Source organism: Rhinopithecus bieti, unplaced genomic scaffold (assembly GCF_001698545.2).
Source record: "Rhinopithecus bieti isolate Rb0 unplaced genomic scaffold, ASM169854v2 scaffold_15776, whole genome shotgun sequence".
NCBI classification, from domain to species: domain Eukaryota; kingdom Metazoa; phylum Chordata; class Mammalia; order Primates; family Cercopithecidae; genus Rhinopithecus; species Rhinopithecus bieti.
The window spans coordinates 792,493-811,219 of record NW_016808836.1 but is presented as its reverse complement, the minus strand read 5'-3'; the positions used below and the strand labels follow the sequence as shown (position 1 = coordinate 811,219).

The 18,727-nt window shown below is 46.9% G+C and overlaps 1 protein-coding gene across 3 annotated transcripts in view; it reads left to right on the top strand.

Annotated features, from left to right (window-relative positions):
- Window positions 1-4,260: 4,260 nt before the first annotated feature.
- The window catches only part of FBXO17 (F-box protein 17), a 34,442-nt gene continuing 19,975 nt past the window's right edge, over window positions 4,261-18,727 (top strand). For 2 of the 3 annotated variants that reach the window (XM_017887404.1, XM_017887405.1), the window contains exons 1-2: window positions 4,261-4,592; window positions 5,025-5,280. In XM_017887404.1, the coding sequence (XP_017742893.1) occupies window positions 4,464-4,592; window positions 5,025-5,280 (385 nt within the window). In that variant the 5' untranslated portion in view covers window positions 4,261-4,463. Of the gene's footprint in view, window positions 4,593-5,024; window positions 5,281-18,727 lie in introns of those variants that run through there. The other variant, XM_017887403.1, reaches the window with a different exon arrangement.

The window sequence follows — 18,727 nt, the reverse complement described above, 5'->3', positions numbered from 1 at the left end:
ATGGCTACTTATGGCCGGCGTGGTGGCTCACGTCTGTAATCCCAGCACTTTGGGAGGCCAAGACAGGAGGATCACCTGAGGTCAGGAGTTCGAGACCAGGCTGGCCAACATGGCCAAATTCCCTGTCTACTAAACACACAAAAATTAGCCGGGTGTGATGGCACGTTCCTGTAATTCCAGCTACTCAGGAGGCTGAGGCACAAGAATCGCTTGAGCCTGGGAGGCAGAGATTGCACTGAGCCAAGATCCAGTCACTGCACTCTAGCCTGGACAACAGAGCAAGACTCTGTCTCAAAAATAATAAGAAATAATAAAATTAATTAATTAAAATAAAATAAGGAAGCTCCCTATGTAGTGATATGGAAAGAGCATCAAAATGTATTAAATGAAAAAAAAATGTATTAAATGGCCAGGTGTGATGGCACACACCTATAATCCCAGCGCTTTTGGAGGTTGAAGCAGAAGGATCTCTTGGGCCCAGAAATTCGAGACCAGCCCAGGCAACACGGCAAAACCCCATCTCTACAAAAAATACAGTGCTCAGCTACTCAGGTGGCTGAGGCAGGAAAATTGCTTGAACTGGGGAGGTCAAGGCTGCAGTGAGCTGAGATCACGCCACTGCACTCCAGCCTGAGTGGCAGAGCAAGACCCTGTCTCAAAAAAAAAAAAAGGCAGAGAAGATGGGCTCAGATGAGAGTCTGTCTGTCTGAGCCTCTTGTACCCTCTTCTCACCCTCCTCCCCAATGAACAGACCACTCAACATTCATATGCAGGAAAAACAAGAACTGAAGGGTGGTTCCCTAAAGAGATCCAACTCTGACAGCTTGAGGTGGTAACTATGGTAGATGCTGGCATCTGAGATGGAAAAAAAAAAAAAAAAAAAAAAAAGCAGCCAGTCCTACCCTGGCACTTGGGGCAGAGGGGAGGGGAAGCTGGAAGTAGGGTTCTTGGACCCTTCTCTGCCCACAAGTGAGACCAGCCTGTTAGCAAGCCCCCCAGCCCGAGACACAAAGCTCCATTCATGCTCTAATGCAGGCCTGAGATGGCGGGAAAATTGTCTGATAATTTAGAATAGGAAGTGCACCCCTATCACCTACAAACACCAGCTTGTCCCTTGTTTGGGAAAGTCAAGAGACAAGCAAGTCTGACCAAATAGGAAGAGAAAAATCAACACCAAGCAATGGAACCCAAAGTCAACAGCTAATTCAGGACCCAATCAAGGTGCAACTACCGTACTTGGTTGTGAAGATCTCTTTGGTCTCTTTTGTGATTATTCATACACTGACTTTTTGAAAAGTCCTGGCCAGTTATCTTGGGGATAGACCCATTCTCAATGCATGATGATTTCCCTTTTTGTTCATTTGTTTTTGTTTCTGAAACAGGGTCTTGCTCTGTTGCCCAGGCTGGAGTGCAGTGGTGCAATCATAGCTCAGCGTAACCTCGACCTCCTGGGCTCAAGCAATTCTCCCATGTCAGCCTCACAAGTATTAATAGCTGGGACTATAGGTGTGTACCACCACACCTGGCTAGTTTTTTTTTTTTTTTTTTTTTTTTTTAGAAATAGGGACTCACTATATGACCCAGGCTGGTCTCGAGCTCCTGGGATCAAATGATCCTCCCGCTTCAACCTCCCAAAGTGCTGGGATTACAAGCATGAGTTACCAGGTCTGGCCTATTTCCTCATTATTAAATTTAGGTTCAAAGTTTAGGTAAGGCCAGGTGAGGTGGCTCACACCTGTAATCCCAGCACTTTGGGAGGCCAAGACAGGTGGATCACCCAAGGTCAGGAGTTTGAGACCAGCCAAACCAACACGGCTAAACCCCATCTCTATTAAAAATACAAAAAATTAGCCAGGCGTGGTGGTGGGCACCTGTAATCTCAGCTACTTAAGAGGCTGAAGCAGAAGAATCCTTTGAACCTGGGAGGCAGAGGTTGCAGTGAGCCAAGATCATGCCACTGCACTCCAGCCTAGGCTATAGAGCGGGACTCCATCTCAAAAAAAAAATTAGGCCTAACACTTTTTAAAAATAAGAATTGCATGTAGAACCTGGGCAGCTTGGTGAAACCCCATCTCTCCAAAAAGTACAAAAACTTGCCAGATGGGGTGGTGCACACCTGTAGTTCCAGCTGGTAGGGAGGCTGAAGTGGGAGGATCACTTGAGCCTGGGAGGTCGAGGATGCAGTGAGCTGTGATTACAGTACTGCACTCTAGCCTGGGTGTCAGAGAGATACTCTGTCTCAAAAAAAAAAAAAAAAAAATTATGTAGGCAATTTTGTGTCACATCACGAGACATTGACATCACAATGTCCCATTATTGGGATACTGTTTGATCACTCGGTTAAGAAGTTGCTTTCAGCCGGGCGGCGCTGGCATTGTGGCTCACACCTGTAATCCCAGCACTTTGGGAGGCCGAAGTGGGCGGATCACGAGGTCAGGAAATCGAGACCATCCTGGCTAACACGGTGAAACCCTGTCTCCACAAAAATACAAAAAAATTAGCCAGGCGTGGTGGCAGGTGCCTGTAGTCCCAGCTACTCCAGAAGCTGAGGCAGGAGAATCGCTTGAACCCGGGAGGCGGAGCTTGCAGTGAGCCAAGATTGTGCCACTGCACTCCAGCCTGGGCGACAGAGCAAGACTCCATCTCAAAAAAAAAAAAAAAAAAAAAAAAAGAAGTTGCTTTCCCCCACCCCACTGAATAGGTACATTTTTTCCCCTTTGTAATGAATGAGGCATCTGTTGGGTGATAGTTTTGGACTACTCCCCAACAATCTCTTACCAATCCTTTAGCATCCTTTGATTTTCCAAATTATTTAACTTGAGACCCCCTGTGTTTCTTCTAATTTATCTGTAATAAACAGATATTATCTGTAGAAGTAAATTGTTTCGTGCCTGTAAAAGTATGTAGGCTGCATCTGGCTCACAGCAGTCGCTTAATAACAGTATTGATTTTAAAAATCATCCCAGCGCCAGGGCTAAAATCTCTTATCTGCAAACCTACAGTTTCTTCATAAATTAGGCCCCCAACTCTTCAAATAGTGAGACCTGCCTGCACCCACATTAGGCTATTTATACCGTCTCTTCCACTAAGTGTGTATTTCTCTCCACACAGCTTTTATTTTTTATTTATTTATTTATTTATTTTTGAGACAGAGTCTCGCTCTGTCACCCAGGCTGGAGTGCAGTGACACAAGATCTCAGCTCACCACAACCTCTGACTCCTGGGTTCAAGCAATTCTGCCTCAGCCTCCTGATTAGCCGGGACCACAGGCGTGCACCACATACTTGGCTAATTTTTGTATTTTTAGTAGAGACAGTGCTTCACCATGTTGGCCAGGCTGGTCTCAAACTCCTGACCTCGAGTGACTCACCAACCTCGGCCTCCCAAAGTGCTGGGATTACAGGTGTGAGCCACTGCTCCCGGCCTCCACAAAGACTTTGAAGCAGAAATATCATGCACTTTTGAGTACTGCCCCCAACCCGGGGGGATATTGCAGAACACTGTGTGGATATCTGAACTGTATTTTAAAATCCAGGCCTGGCTCATGCCTGTAATCCCAGCTACTCAGGAGTCTGAGGCAGGACGATCCCTTGAGCCTAGGAAATCAGAGTTGCAGTGAGTTAAGTTCGAGCCACTGCACTCCAGCCTGGGTGACTGAGCGAGACCCTGTCTCAAAAAAACTAGATAAATAAAAAATAAATAAAACAAGACCGGGTGTGGTGGTTCACGCCTGTAATCCCAGCAATTTGGGAGGTCGAGGTGAGTGGATCACCTGAGGTCAGGAGTTCGAGACCAGCCTGGCCAACATGGCAAAACCCCATCTCTTCTAAAAAATACAAAAATTAGCTGGGCGTGGTGGTGGGCACCTGTAATCACAGCTACTCGGGAGGCTGAAGCAGGAGAATTGCTTGAATCCGAGAGGCGAAGATTGCAGTGAGCCGAGATCGAGCCACTGCACTCCAGCGTGGGCAACAGAGCGAGACTCCGTCTCAAAAAAATAAAATAAAATAAATAAAACCCCCAACATCCGGAATGCAAAACAAACTAGGCCTACGCCTTTCACATAAGGAACTGCGTGTGGATCTGTGCTAAAAACTCTACCAATAATACAGTAATTTTACAACTCACGGCAGAAAATGCTTTCAAAGGCGGTTGGTACAAATAATATAATAGTAGTCAAATTAGCGTTGGCTCTGAGCCCAGCACTGTGCTCCGCGCTGCACACGCAGAGTCTCACGCCGTCCTCACGATGGCGCTGTGGGGCCTGGCTGAGGTTTCTAGGGGAAGGGGCCTTGGGGAATCCAGGCTCTCTGGCTGTGTGACCCCTCCAAGCTAGGGACTTGGACTACGTGCAATAGACCAGGTATCTCTGGACTTCAGTTTCTCAGGAGAGGCGTCCATAAGGAGGTCGTGCATGTAAACTATGTAGCACAGTGGCAGATACGAGCCAATGGGTCTGGAGAATGATTTACCAGCGTGGGCAAGGCATGGCTTCCAGAAAATTAGCTCTGGGGTGTCTGAGATCAGTCACCTTGAGGTCCCTGCTGCAATCTAGGGCCATCAGAAGGGACTGCAAAGACCCAAGGGCAGAGGTAAAGGGAGAAAATGGGTGGTGGCCCCAGCCGGATTAATTCAGTTGTCTATAGCTGGGGGGATGGGGAGGACGGAGGAGTCCTAAGGTGGGAGCGTACAGGTTTGTCATTGCCACAGAGAGTGTGTGTGGCGAAGGGATTTAATTTAAGATCAGGCCCGGGCTGTGAGAATCTAGCCCTGGGAAGCAACGTAAATACAAGAAAATCCCTGTGACCAGGGACTTTGATCCAAGTGTTTCGAATCAGGCCCTGGGTCGGGATCACAGCTAAGCGGTTTACCAACCGTGGACCTGGGCAGGATCCCATCCATGTGAGGGGTGGAGACGGCCGCAAGCAGGAGGCCAGAACCAGAAGGAAACGGAATTTGAATGGGGGTGGGGAGCTAGGACCAGTCCCCCTGCGGCAACTGGGCCTCCCGCTCGCCGCACGCAGCCTTCGCAGCTCCCCGGCCCGCCCTCGCTCCCGCCGGAGGAGGGGCGGCCTCCCGCTCCCGCCCGCGGGATCTCAGAGTCACCGCCCCCGGCGCCGGGCTGCAGCCGCCACGCCTCGGGAGAGGACCGACTGCCTAGACCGCCGGTCCCGGGGCTCCCTAGGCCACGCCGATCACGGGGAGGCCCCCGACTGCCTCCCAGAGCAAAGTGGGGAAAGGAGCTTAGCCCGCCGCTGCCGCCTCCGAGCAGCCCGCCAGGTGAGCGCCGGGACAGGTAGGGGACCCAGGTCGGGACCCAAGCGTCAGTCCCGTTCTCTCCCACAGCTGGGGCGCCCCGGTAAGGATTCCCGCGCCAGGCCCTACCCGGAGGGGCGGGTCCCTGGGAGTCCCATAACCCGCAGCGTCCCTTCCCTGGGCCCTCCCTCGGCCCGAGGCTCCTTTAAACTTAAAGTTATACAAATGCACGTTAGAAAGTCTTAAATCTGGAAGGGCTTTGCTTTGAACGTGGGTGTTCGAACGCCCAGGCCTTTCCACCCCTGGCGCGCGTCCGCGGAGGCTACCATCTAAAACCCCTGCCAAACGCTGCAAACCAACACGTGGGCGCAACAGCCCGGGGAAGGCCTGGCCGCTTTTTACCGTTGCTTGATTTTCTGTCTTCTGGCCGTCAGTCCCTTCGCAGAATCTGTGAATCAGAAGCCTCGGAGGGCGGTTTCTTGATTTAGCTACTTGGGCACATTATGTGTTTCGCTAGGGCCCCAACTCTCAATTTAAATCTTGTTCTGCCAAGTTACTTTTGCAATGTTCAGCGGTATGTTCTAAAGCTCTGTATACTGTCTCTTCGACTTTAGACAGCGTCTATTTACTCCATATTTTGAAAGACAAATATTATGGGAGTCTAGTTGTAAAATAAATAATACTTCGTTAAAAATGTTCCAGTAATACACGACACTCAGACACGTAGGACAGGACAGAGCTTTGCATGGAAAACAACCCGCCTTTAAACAACAACCTCTCCCTCACCACCGCCCCCAACCCCTGTCGGCCAAATACATTTTTTTGTAACTACATTACTTTTCAAAATGGCAAAAGTAACTCGTGATCTCTGGTGCCTCGTTTTAACTTTTCCACCTTTTATTCCTTTGGTATCTATTTCCAAATCTTTAAAGCAGATTTTTGGATTGTTATTTCTTATTTCATCAACTTTTAGACGACGCGTCCATGGATCCCTTGCTAAAAATAGCAGACAACTTGAATCATCTCCATGGTTTTCCTCCTCCCTATATAATCACCTCCCTGTATAGTCAGGACATTACTTTTGGCTTCTCTATTGGCTACTTTTCTAACATAAAATAATTTTTTTAACTTGAATTTATTGTACCATTAAATATACCTAGTATCCGTTGACTCTTTTTTTGTAAGGTTTGGCTAAGGAACTTCTTTTAAAAAATACATTTTAGGCCCGGCGCCCGCGCAGTGGATCACTCCTGTAATCCCAGCACTTTGGGAGGCCGAGGCCGGCAGATCACCTGAAGTCAGGAGTTAAAGACTAGCCTGGCCAAGATGAAACCCCATACTAAAAGTTCAAAAATTAGCCTGGCATGGTGGTGGGCGCCTGTAATCCCAGCTACTCAGGAGGCTGACGAAGGAGAATCGCTTGAACCCTGGAGGTGGAAGTTGCAGTGAGCCAAGATTGCGCCATTGCACTCCAGCCTGGGTGACAAGAGCGAGACTCTGTCTCAAAAAATATACATATATATACATATATATATACACACACACGTATATATGTATTTGAGACCCCATCTCAGTCAAATCAAATCAAATTAAAACTGTGTTGCCCAGGCTGGAGTGCAGTGTCTTAATCATGGCTCACTGCAGCCTCGACCTCCTGGGCTCAAGAGATCCTCCCACCTCAGCCTCCTGAGTAACTGGGGCTACAGGTACATGCCCCCAAACCCCACTACTTTGTGTATTTTTTGTGGATACAGTTTTGCCATGTTACCCAGGCTGGTCTCGAACTCCTGGGCTCAAGCCATCCACTCATCTTGGCCATCAGAAGTCCTGGGATTACACGTGTGAGCCACCGGTGCCCAGACAAAAGAAATTTTAAAATAACGTTTTGTATTTATGTAAATATTAATTTCTTCAATTCCGATCAAGTTCTACATATGGCCTCCAAATCAAATAGAAAAGCTTGCCTTAATTTTTTTCTATAATAAAAGTAATAGAATCTCTTTTAGAAAAATGGAAAACGAAGTGTGTTTTAGATTAAAAGAGATGAAACCTGCCACCCTAATGGTGTTTGAGCCCCCATGGGGATCTTGTTAGGAGGAAACAGCCACAGAAGACCTGCTAGAGACAGTAGGGGAAATTGTTCACGGAGTGGGTATTGACGGCAGAATGGATTTTTGAGACGGAATCTCATTCTGTTGCCCAGGCTAGAGTGCAGTGGCACAATCTCAGCTCACTACAACCTCCACCTCCTGGGTTCAAACGATTCTCCTGCCTCAGCCTCCTGAGTAGCTGGGATTACCGGCATGTGCCACCACGCCCGGCTAATTTTTTTTTTGTCATTTTAGTAGAGATGGGGGTTTCACCATGTTGGTCAACCTGGTCTCGAACTCCTGACCTCGTGATCCACCAGCCTTGGCCTCCTAAAGTGCTGGAATTACAAGCGTGAGCCACCACGCCCGGCCAGGTTGCCCTTAATCTTAAGAGATTCATTAGGAAGTATTGAAGAGTAGTAGTTCATCAGGGCCGCCAGGTGCGGTGACTTACGCCTGTAATCCCAGCACTTTGGGAGGCTGAGGAGTTCGAGACCAGCCTAGCCAACAGAGTGAAACCCTGCCTCTACAAAAATAAAAATTTAGCAGGGCATAATGGCGGGTACCTGTAATCCCAGCTACTCCAGAGGCTAAGGCGGGAGAATCGCTTGAACCCGGGAGGTAGAGGTTGCAGTGAGCCGAGATCACACCATTACACACCAGCCTGGGTGACGAGTGAAACTCTGTCCAAAAAAAAGAGAGGCAAAATGTGGAGTGTATAGCAATGTTCATTTGATTACTCTTTCAACTTGTCTATATAATGAAATTTCTTTTTTTTTTTTTTTGAGACGGAGTCTCGCTCTGTCGCCCAGGCTGGAGTGCAGTGGCCGGATCTCAGCTCACTGCAAGCTCCGCCTCCCAGGTTTACGCCATTCTCCTGCCTCAGCCTCCCAAGTAGCTGGGACTACAGGCGCCCGCCACCGCGCCCGGCTAGTTTTTTTTGTATTTTTTTAGTAGAGACAGGGTTTCACCATGTTAGCCAGGATGGTCTTGATCTCCTGACCTCATGATCCGCCCGTCTCGGCCTCCCAAAGTGCTGAGATTACAGGCTTGAGCCACCGCGCCCGGCTATAATGAAATTTCATAGTAAAAACTGGGAGAAAATAAAGTAAGATGATTTTGAAACAAAGAAAGAGACAGAAGACATGTATACAGTAGCACAGACTATGCAGTCCTGTATACGCCCAGCAGGTTTTTTTCTTTCTTTGAAATGGGGTCTCACTCTGTCGCCCAGGCTGCAGTGCAGTGGCACAATCACAGCTCACTGCAGCCTTGACCTCCTGGGTTCAAGCAATTCTCCTGCCTCAGCCTCCTGAGTAACTGGGATTACAGGTGTGCGCCACCACACCCAGCAAATTTTTGTATTTTTAGTAGAGATGGGGTTTCACTATGTTGGCCAGGCTGGTCTCGAACTCCTGCCCTCAGGTGATCCACCTGCCTTGGCCTCCCAAAGTGCTGGGCATAACAAGAGTGAGTGAGCCACTGTGCCTGGCTCAGTTTTTGTTGTTTTTTGTTTTTTTTTCCTTTTTTTCTATTATTCTTTTCCCTTGGTCCCACCTTACAAAACCCACCGTTCTCTTACTACCCAGTGGGGGTCTCAGTTTGTTTTGTAGAATGGAGGCTGCCCCATTCCGGAATCTTGAATAAAAACCCATTAGATCTACAACTAAATTTGTTGTAATTTTGTCTTTTGACGTGGCTCTGTTGCTTCTTTGCTGGGCGACCTTGGGCATGTTGCTTTCATCCTCCAAGCCTCAGTTTCCCCATGTGCCTACTTCATGGGGTGGTTTGAGGCTTCTGTGAGATTTTGTAAAGCAATTCCCACATGCCTAGAGCAAAATAAGTGCTCAGTTAACAGTAGCTGTTAGTATTTTGTGAAGGTATTTCCTTAACTATTATAGCGTGTTCACCTATGACTGACACTGTTAACTGCTGCAGCTGGGCCCTTTCTTTCTCTTTTCTTCTTTTTGTTTTTTAATTGAGACAGGGTTTCATTCTCACCCAGACTGGAGTGCAGTGGCACAGTCTCGGCTCACTGCAACCTCAACTTCCTGGGCTCAAGTGATCCTCCCACCTCAGCCTCCCGAGTAGCTGGGACCACAAGCACACACCACCATGCCCGGCTAATTGTTAAATTTTGTTTGTAGAGACAGGAGTTTCACTATGTTACCCAGGCTGGTCTCAAACTCTTGGGCTCAAACCATCCTCCTGCCTTGGCCTCCCAAAGTGCTGGGATTACAGGCATGAGCCACCGCACCCAGTCACCACTCATTTTTCTAGGGATAGATTTGGAACTTTGTATTTTGTTTTTCCTTTTGCAAATTTATCGAACAATCGTGCCAGAGGTTCAGTTTTTGTCCTGCTGTGTTTCGCGTTGTTTTTTCCTAAGCACGTCTGTCCTTATCCCACATTCTTCTAGTCTCTGATGGGAGCATATGGAGGTGCCCACGTGAACTCCTCCAGTCCCATAGCTGGGCGTTTGCTGCTAATCATAGTAACTCTTCACAGTGGCAGCAAACATTTGTCCAGGGCCAGGCCCTGATCTCATGAAATTTCCCTACAACCGTGAGGGGCAGGGATTATTAGAGGTCCATCATCTCTGATCCAAAACTCTTGGGCCAGATGCATTTGGGAATCTAGACTTTGATTTTTTTTTAATTTTTTTTTTTTGGAGACAGACTCTCCTTTGTCACCCAGGCTGGAGTGAAGTAGCGCAATCTCGGCCGACTGCCACCTCCACCTCCTGGATTCAAGCCATTCTCCTGCCTCAGCCTCCCAAGTAGCTGTGATTATAGGCACGCAACACCACGCCCAGCTAATTTTCATATTTTAGTAGAGACAGGGTTTCACTATGTTGACCAGGCTGGTCTGGAACTCCTGACCAAGTGATCTGCCTGCCTCAACCTCCCAAAGTGCTGGGATTATAAGCGTGAGCCACCATGCCCAGCCTAGACTTTGAATAGTAAGCAAGTCGTACGGAGCCTATTTGGTATGTTACATAAGTCCCCTAGTAGGGCTGAGGAGTATTTGTGTAATCAAACACTAATAGGCCTTCAGTGAAATGCACGTTCATTCTCAGGGGAGTAACTAAAGACTATACAAAACCTCATGACAGCTTGAGTCAGCTCCTGCCACCAAATGGGTCTGGGAAAAACGTTTGGTTTTCTGAGCTTTTGAACATGTAGACTGTGGATGACAGATGTGGACCCGCATATTTCCCATCTTGCAGAGGGGACATTATCACACACAAAGAAAGGACCAGGCGTGGTGGCTCATGCCTATAATCCCAGCACTTTGGGAGGCTGAGGTGGGCAGATCATTTGAGGTCGGGAGTTCAAGACCAGCCTGGCCAACATGGTGAAACCCCATCTCTACTAAAAGTACAAAACTTAGCCAGGCGTGGTGGTATGTGCCTGTGGTCCCAGCTCCAGAGGAGGCTGAGGCAGGAGGATCGATTTAGTCCAGGAGTTGGAGGCTGCAGCGAGCTATGATTGCACCCATGTACTCCAGCCTGGGCAACACAGTGAGAGCCTATCTCAAAAAAAAATTTTTTTTTTTTTTTGCTTTTGATAATTATTCATATTGTGGGTACTTGTGGCTTATTCCTTATTTTGCATTTGTATTATTTATAATACTCGGATTTGTAATATTTGTATTATTGTGCTATATAGTAGTCCATCTTATCTTATTAATGACTTATTTATATGTACTACAGTGGACGGGCATCTGGGACTTTTCCAGTCTGAAGCTGTTAGGAACAAGACAGCCATGAATATTCTTGTATGTATTTTCTGGCTCTGGGGTGGAGTTGCTGGGTCGTGGGGCAGGCACATTTTCATTTTTACTTCAAATGTCCAACGGGCCAGGCACAGTGGCTCATGCCTGTAATCCCAGCACTTTGGGAGGCCAAGGCAGGCGGATCACTTGAGCTCAGGAGTTTGAGACCAGCCTGTCTCTACTAAAAATATAAAAATTAGCTGGGCATGGTGGCAGGCGCCTGTAATCCCAGCTACTTGGGAGTCTGAGGCACAAGAATCACTTGAACCCAGAAGGCAGAGGTTGCAGTGAGTTGAGATCGTGCCACTGCACTCCAGCCTGGGCGATAGAGTGAGACTCAGTCTCAAAAAAAAAAAAAGTCCAGCGGTTTCCAAAGTGATTCCAAATGGATTCCACCGGGAATGTATGGGAGTTCTCTTTGATAGTATTTTTAGTGAATTGCAATAACATTGCACTGTTTCATTTACTCATTTTCTTTTCTTTTCTTTCTTTTTTTTTTTTTTTTTGGCGATGGTGTCTCACTGTGTCACCCAGGCTGGAGTGCAGTGGCAGGATCTCGGCTCACTGTAGCCTCGACTTCTGGGCTCAAGCAGTCCTCCCACCTCAGCCTCTCAAATAACTGGGACTACACAAACGTGCGCCATGCCCTGCTAATTTTTTTGTAGAGGGGGGGGTCTCGCTATGTTGCCCAGGCTGGTCTTGAACTCCCGGACTCAAGGGATCATCCCGCCTCAGCACTAAATCCCAAAGTGCTGGGATTACAGGCGTGAGCCATCGCACCCAGCTGTACATTTGCTTTTACATTGTTAAGGGGGAAACATCTACATTCTGTTCTGTTTCCATATTTAAGCCCTACATACTTTAGCTGCAAAGTTTGCCGTGTTTTTTTAAATGAGCTTTTTTGAGGTGTAATTTACACACCAAAAAATTCAGCCCTGTTAAAGTGGACAACTTCGTGGTTTTTAGTGACTTTACCAAGTTGTGCAACCATCACCACCGTGACAAAGCATTTTCATCACCCCCAAAATATCCCTTGTGCCTATTTGTAGTCACTCTGTTCCCAGCCTAGCCCAGGGCAACTACTAATCTACTTTATGATCAAATAGATTTGTCTTTTCTGGTCATTTCATAGAAGCACATTATATAATATGTGGCCTTTTGCATCTGGCCTCTTTCATGTAGCATGTTGCTTTGGGGTTTATTCATACTATAGCGTGTTTATTCCTTTTTATTGCTGAACAATATTCTATTTTGTGGATATGGCACATTTATCCATTCATCAGCTGATAGACATTTGAAGTGTTTCCAAATGTATAATGCTGCTATGAACATTAGCATACGAGAGTTTGCATGGAGGTAGGAGGTGTGTTTTCATTTCTCTTGGATAATCTAGTTGTAGAATTGCTGGGTCTGGTCTCATGTAAGTTTATGTTTAACTTTTTTTTTTAATTTTATTTTTATTTATTTATTTATTTTTTAGAGACAGGGTCTTATTCTGTCTCCCAAGCCGGAGTATGGTGGCACATTCGTAGCTCACTGCAGCCTGGAACTCCTGGACTCAGGCGATCCTCCTACCTTGACCTCCCAAAGTGCTGAGATTGCAGACATGAGCCACTGCACCCAGGCATGTTCAACTTTTTCTTTTTTTTTTTGGAGAGAGAGTCTTGCTCTGTTGCCCAGGTTAGAGTGCAGTGGTGCAGTCTTGGCTCACTGCAACCTCCACCTCCCGGGTTCAAGTGATTCTCCTGCCTCAGCCTCCCGAGTATCTGGGATTACAGGCGCCCACCACCATGCCCGGCTAATTTTTGTGTTTTTAGTAGAGACAGGATTTTACCATATTGGCCAGGCTGGTCTTGAACTCCTGACCTCAGGTGATCCACTTGCCTCAGCCTCTCAAAGTGCTAGGATTACAGGCGTGAGCCACTGTGCCCAGCCTTTTGTCCATTTTTTAACTGGTTTATCTCATTGAATTTTATGAGTGCTTTATATATTCTGTACACAAGCGCTTTATCAGATCTATAATGTGCAAGTACAAAAGTTTTAACTTATGATAATGTCTAATTTATCCATTTTTTCTTTTATGAATCATAGTTTTTGGTGTTGGATCTAAAAAATCTCTGCTTAACGCAAGATCATGAGATTTTCTCCTGTTTTCTTCTCAAAGTTTTATAGTTTTAACTCTTAAATTTAGATGTATGATTAATTTTGAGTTGATTCTGGTATGAGGTAATGGTCTAAATTCATCTTTTTGCGTATAGATTTCCAGTTGTCCCAGCACCATTTTATTGAAAAGAGTCCTTTTCCTAAGAAAACCCATAAGTAAATCCAATGTAAAGAGAATGCCCCTAGCCTCCAGGTCAAAAGGATTCCTTTTCTGTGAACTTTATCAAATAGCTGTAACACAGATACAGTTTTATGTTTTTCCTAGAGTTTCTCATAGCTTTAATTTTTCCCTTTTGAAAGAAGTGTTTTTCTGTTAGTAACTCATCCAATCCTTTTCTTTGAATTTCTTTTTCTTCTTGTAGACATTCTTCCTTTTATAGTATCCTGTTCTTACTCTGTTTAGAACATCTTTGCAAATCTAAGTGTTCCCAGGACTAGCTACATAATTTGCATGGCCGATTGCAAAATGAAAATGCAAGGCCACTTGTTCAGAAATAATTAAGAATGTTGAGGCCAGGCTCAGTGGCTGAGGCCTGTAATCCTAGCACTTTGGGAGGCTGAGACGGGAGAATCATTTCAGGCCAGGAGTTGGAGACCAACCTGGGCAACATAGTGAGACCCCGTCTCCACACACACATACACACAAAATTTTAATTTAAAAAAATGTTGGCCAGGTGTGGTGGCTCACACCTGTAATCCCAGCACTTTGGGAAGCTGAGGGGTGGGTGGATCACCTGAGGTCAGGAGTTCGAGACCAGCCTGACCAACATGGTGAAACCCCGTCTCAACTAAAAATACAAAAATTAGCCAGGCGTGGTAGCGCGCTCCTGTAGTCCCAGCTACTCGGAAGGCTGAGACAGGAGAATCGCTTGAACCCAGAAGTGGAGGTTGCAGTGAGCCAAGATCATGCCACTGCACTCCTGCCTGGGTGACAGAGTAAGACTCCATCTCAAAAAATAAATAAATAAAAATAAATAAATAAAAAGAATGTTGAGGCTGGGAGCCACAGTTCATGCCTGTAATTCCAGCACTTTGAGAGGCTGAGGCGGGCAGATTGCCTGAGTTCAGGAGTTCAAGACCAGCCCGGCCAACATGGTGAAATCCCTTCTCTACTAAAAATACAAAAATTGGCCAGGAACGGTGGCTCACGCCTGTAATCCAAGCACTTTGGGAGGCCAAGGCAGGTGGATCACCTGAGGTCAGGAATTTGAGACCAGCCTGGTCAACATGGCAAAACCTCATCTCTACTAAAAACACAAAAATTAGCCTGGCTTGGTGGTTCATACCTATAATCCCAGCTACTCAGGAGGCTGAGGCTGGAGAATCGCTTGAACACAGGAGGTGGAGGTTGCAGTGAGCCGAGATCACGCCATTGCACTCTAGCCTGGGCAACAAGAGCGAAACTCCATCTCAAAAAAATAAATAAATAAATACAAATACAAAAATTAGCCAGGTGTGGTGGTGGGCGCCTGTAGTCCCAGCTACTCAGGAGGCTGAGGCAGGAGAATCACTTGAACGTGGGAGGCGGAGGTTGCAGTGAGCTGAGATTGTGCCACTGCACTCCAGCCTGGGAGACAGAGCAAGACTCCATCTCAAAAAACAAAAAAAAAAAAAAAGAAAAGAAAAGGAATGTCGAGATGGCCACAGTGGAGTACTGAACAGAGGGTGGGCCACATGTGAATGCACAGGTTGCATGCCCATGAAGCCAGCCCTGGCTGGCTTCCTCCATGTTTTTTTGGTCCTGTGAATTGTCTCTGTTTCCTCTGGGGTCATTTCACTTTCCTTCTGCTTGTTTACTTTAATGTTTCTCTTTCAGGCTGCTAGTTCTCTTAAACATCTGATGGTCCTTGCTATCCCATCACTTTTTCAAACAAGAGGCTGGATGACTGACTGTGGTTTTTTGTTTGCTTGTTTTTAAGTCAGTGGTATGAGATTTGGGGCTGTTATAAATACACTCCTTTCCCACTGGCCTCTTGGTCAAGTTGAATGGATGACTGTGAATTCTGTGTTCTGTAGGCAGCACTTGTTCATGTTAGCAGGGAGGAAAACAGTCTTTGTGCTCGGAGCTCACTCCTGGATGCCAGATGGGAAGGGCTTTACTCAATAACACCAGCAGCTTCCCGGGGGCTGCATGCGATTTTTTTTTTCTTTTCCTTTTTTCTTTGAAATGGGTTCTCACTCTGTCACCCAGGCTGGAGCACAGTGGTGTGATCACAGTTCACTATAGCCTCTACCTCCTGAATTCAAGTGATCCTCCCACCTCAGCTTCCCGAGTAGCTGGGACTACAGGTGCTTGCAACCATGTCTGGTTAATTTCATATTTTGTAGAGATGGAGGTCTTGCTGTATTGCCCAGGCTGGTGTGGAACTCCTGGCCTCAAGCAATCCCCCTGCCTCATTCTCCCAAAATGTTGGGATTACAGGCATGAGCCACCGTCCCCGGCCAAAAGAGTTAAACATTAATAAGGGACAGGAGGCTGAGGCAGAAGAATCGCTTGAACCCGGGAGGCGGAGGTTGCAGTGACCCGAGATCATGCTGCTGCACTTCAGCCTGGGTGAAAGAGAGAGACTCCGTCTCAAACAAACAAACAAAAAAATTAATAAGGGAGAACTGAGTAGAGGAAAGTATCCTGAAGGAATGAAAAGGAAACCATTCTGTGTAAACTTTTGAAAAGATTGATAGTACCAATACCAGGTGCTGGCGAATGCAATGCATACAGAATTTTTGGGAATGCAGATAGCACAGTCATGCTGGAACTGCGGGCATTTTCTTGTAACATTAAATATACACCTGTCATGTGATCCAAAAATTCTACTCCTAAGTATCTACTCAAGAGCAACGAAAACGGCTGGGCGCGATGACTCACGCCTGTAATCCCAGCACTTTGGGAGGCCAAGGCAGGCAGATCACTTAAGGTCAGGTGTTCAAGACCAGCCTGGCCAACATGGTGAAACCCCGTCTCCTACTAAAAATACAAAAACTAGCCAAGTGTGGTGGCGCACACCTGTAATCCCAGCTACTTGGGAGGCTGAGGCAGGAGAATCGCTTGAACCCGGGAGGCAGAGGTTGCAGTGAGCCAAGATCGCGAGACTGCACTCCAGCCTGGCCTGGGCAACAGAGTGAGAGTCTGTCTCGAAAAAAAAAAAATAAAGCGAGGCGTGGTGCCTCACCCTTGTAATCCTAGAACTTTGGGAGGCTGAGGTGGGCGGATTACCTGAGCTCAGGAGTTTGAGACCAGCCTGGGCAACACAGTGAAACCCCATCTCTACTAAAATACAAAAAATTGGCCATGCATGGCGGCATGTGCCTGTAATCCCAGCTACTTGGGAGGCTGAGGGAGAACTGGCTTGAACTCAGGAGGCGGATGTTGCAGTGAGCCGAGATTGCACCACTGCACTCCAGCCTGGGTGACGGAGCACGACTCTGTCTCCAAAAAAAAAACAAAAAAAAAAAGCAATGAAAACATACGTCCACACAAACACTTCAAACACTTGTACATGAATATTCATAGCAGCTTTATTCATAATACCCCTAAGCTGGAAACAACCCAAATGTCCATCATACTGAGTGGATAAATAGGTTGTGGATTATGCATTCAGTGGACCATTACTCAGCAACAAAAAGGAATAGACTACTGGTTGCTACACAACAAGTGGATGGGCCAGGCGCGGTGGCTCATGCCTGTAATCCCAGCAATTTGGGAAACCAAGCTGGGAAGATTGCTGAGCCCAGGAGTTCAAGGTTAGCCTGGGCAACATAGCAAGACCCTGTCTCAAAAAAAAAATTAAAAATTAGCCAGGCATGGTGGGGTGCATCTGTGGTCCCAGCTACTCTGGAGGCTGAGATGGGAGGATTGCTTGAGCTTGGGAGGTCATGGCGGCAGTGAGCTATGATGGCGCCACTGCCCTCTAACCTGGGCAACAGAGTGAGACCCTGCCTCAAAAAAATACATATATATAGTAATGAATCACATATGTTATGTTACATTATGTTAAAGGAGAGGACAAATAACCCTAAGCCATGCCTACAACTAAAGGAATATTACAGGCGTGAGCCACTGCGCCTGGCCCAGATGCCTTCTTCACAAGGAGACACATACTGTGTATATCAGGATCCAACCAGGAGACAAACCACACAGTAATTTGAACAGCGATTGTTTAATATACAGAATTGTTAACTATAATAGGGGATTAGAGTAAGAGGAACTGGTTACTAAGAAATAAAGAGAATACTAACAAATGTAGAAATAGACCGGGCACAGTGGCTCACACCTGTAATCCCAGCACTTTGGGAGGCTGAGGGGGTGGATCACAAGGTCAAGAGCTCGAGACCATCCCGGCCAACATGGTGAAACCCCATCTCTACTGAAAATACAAAAAAAATTGGCTGGGCGTGGTGGTGGGCGCCTGTAGTTCCAGCTACTCGGGAGGCTGAGGCAGGAGAATCGCTTGAACCCAGGAGGCAGCGGTTGCGGTGAGCCGAGATCATGCCCCTGCAGTCTAGCCTGGGTGACAAAGGGAGACTCCATCTCAAAAAAAAAAAAAGAAAAAAGAAAGAAATAGCAGATACAAGGAGCAGCCACTCCTCCTAAGTCTAAGAGAGCCCGAGAAAGATGAGAGCCCCAGGCTATGACCCCGACCTTGCTGGAGTAGTTTTGCCATGGCTCACCGAAGGACAAAGGCATCTCTGTGGTGCGGCACCAGTAGAATGCGGCAGAAGTCCATCCAGTAAGATGATGGGGAAAGCAGCTGACAGGGAAGTGTCTTAGCTGAGGTGGGTGCTGCTGACTGCCATATTTCAGGAGCCATGTGCCAGAGAAACTTCCTGACACTAAAGAAACCGCACGCATGTAGGAGTCAGAGGCTGGAGAAGCGTGCTCGCTGAGGGAGTAACTGCCCTGCAGGAGCCAAGTCTGGAAACTGGAAGCCAAACCCTTTCCTCCTACAACGTCTCTCCAGCGCCCTCTACTGAAAAAAATGCAGCATCATGTCAGTCAGCAAAGGAAGATTTAAAGAGACAAACTCCAATTGTATTTATTTATTTTTTATTTTATTGTATTTTTTTTTTCTTTTTTTTCTGAGATGGAGTTTCGCTCTTGTCCAGGCTGGAGTGCAGGCGTGAGCCACCGTTCCCGGCGCTTTTTTTTTTTCTTTTTAACAGCGTCCCTGGGTGGGTTAGAACCAAACTCCAGTTTTGCAGCTTAGAACAATGAGGTCATAGATAGCCGACACACTATATGATTCCATTTACGTGAAATTATAGAAAAGAAAATTTGAATTTATAGTAACAGAAAGCAGCCGGGCGAGGTGCCTCACACTTGTAATCCCAGCAGGTTTGGGAGGCCGAGGCAGGCGGATCAATTGAGCTCAGGAGTTCAAGACCAGCCTGGCCAACATGGTGAAACCCTGTCTCTACTAAAAATACAGAAATTAGGCCGGGCG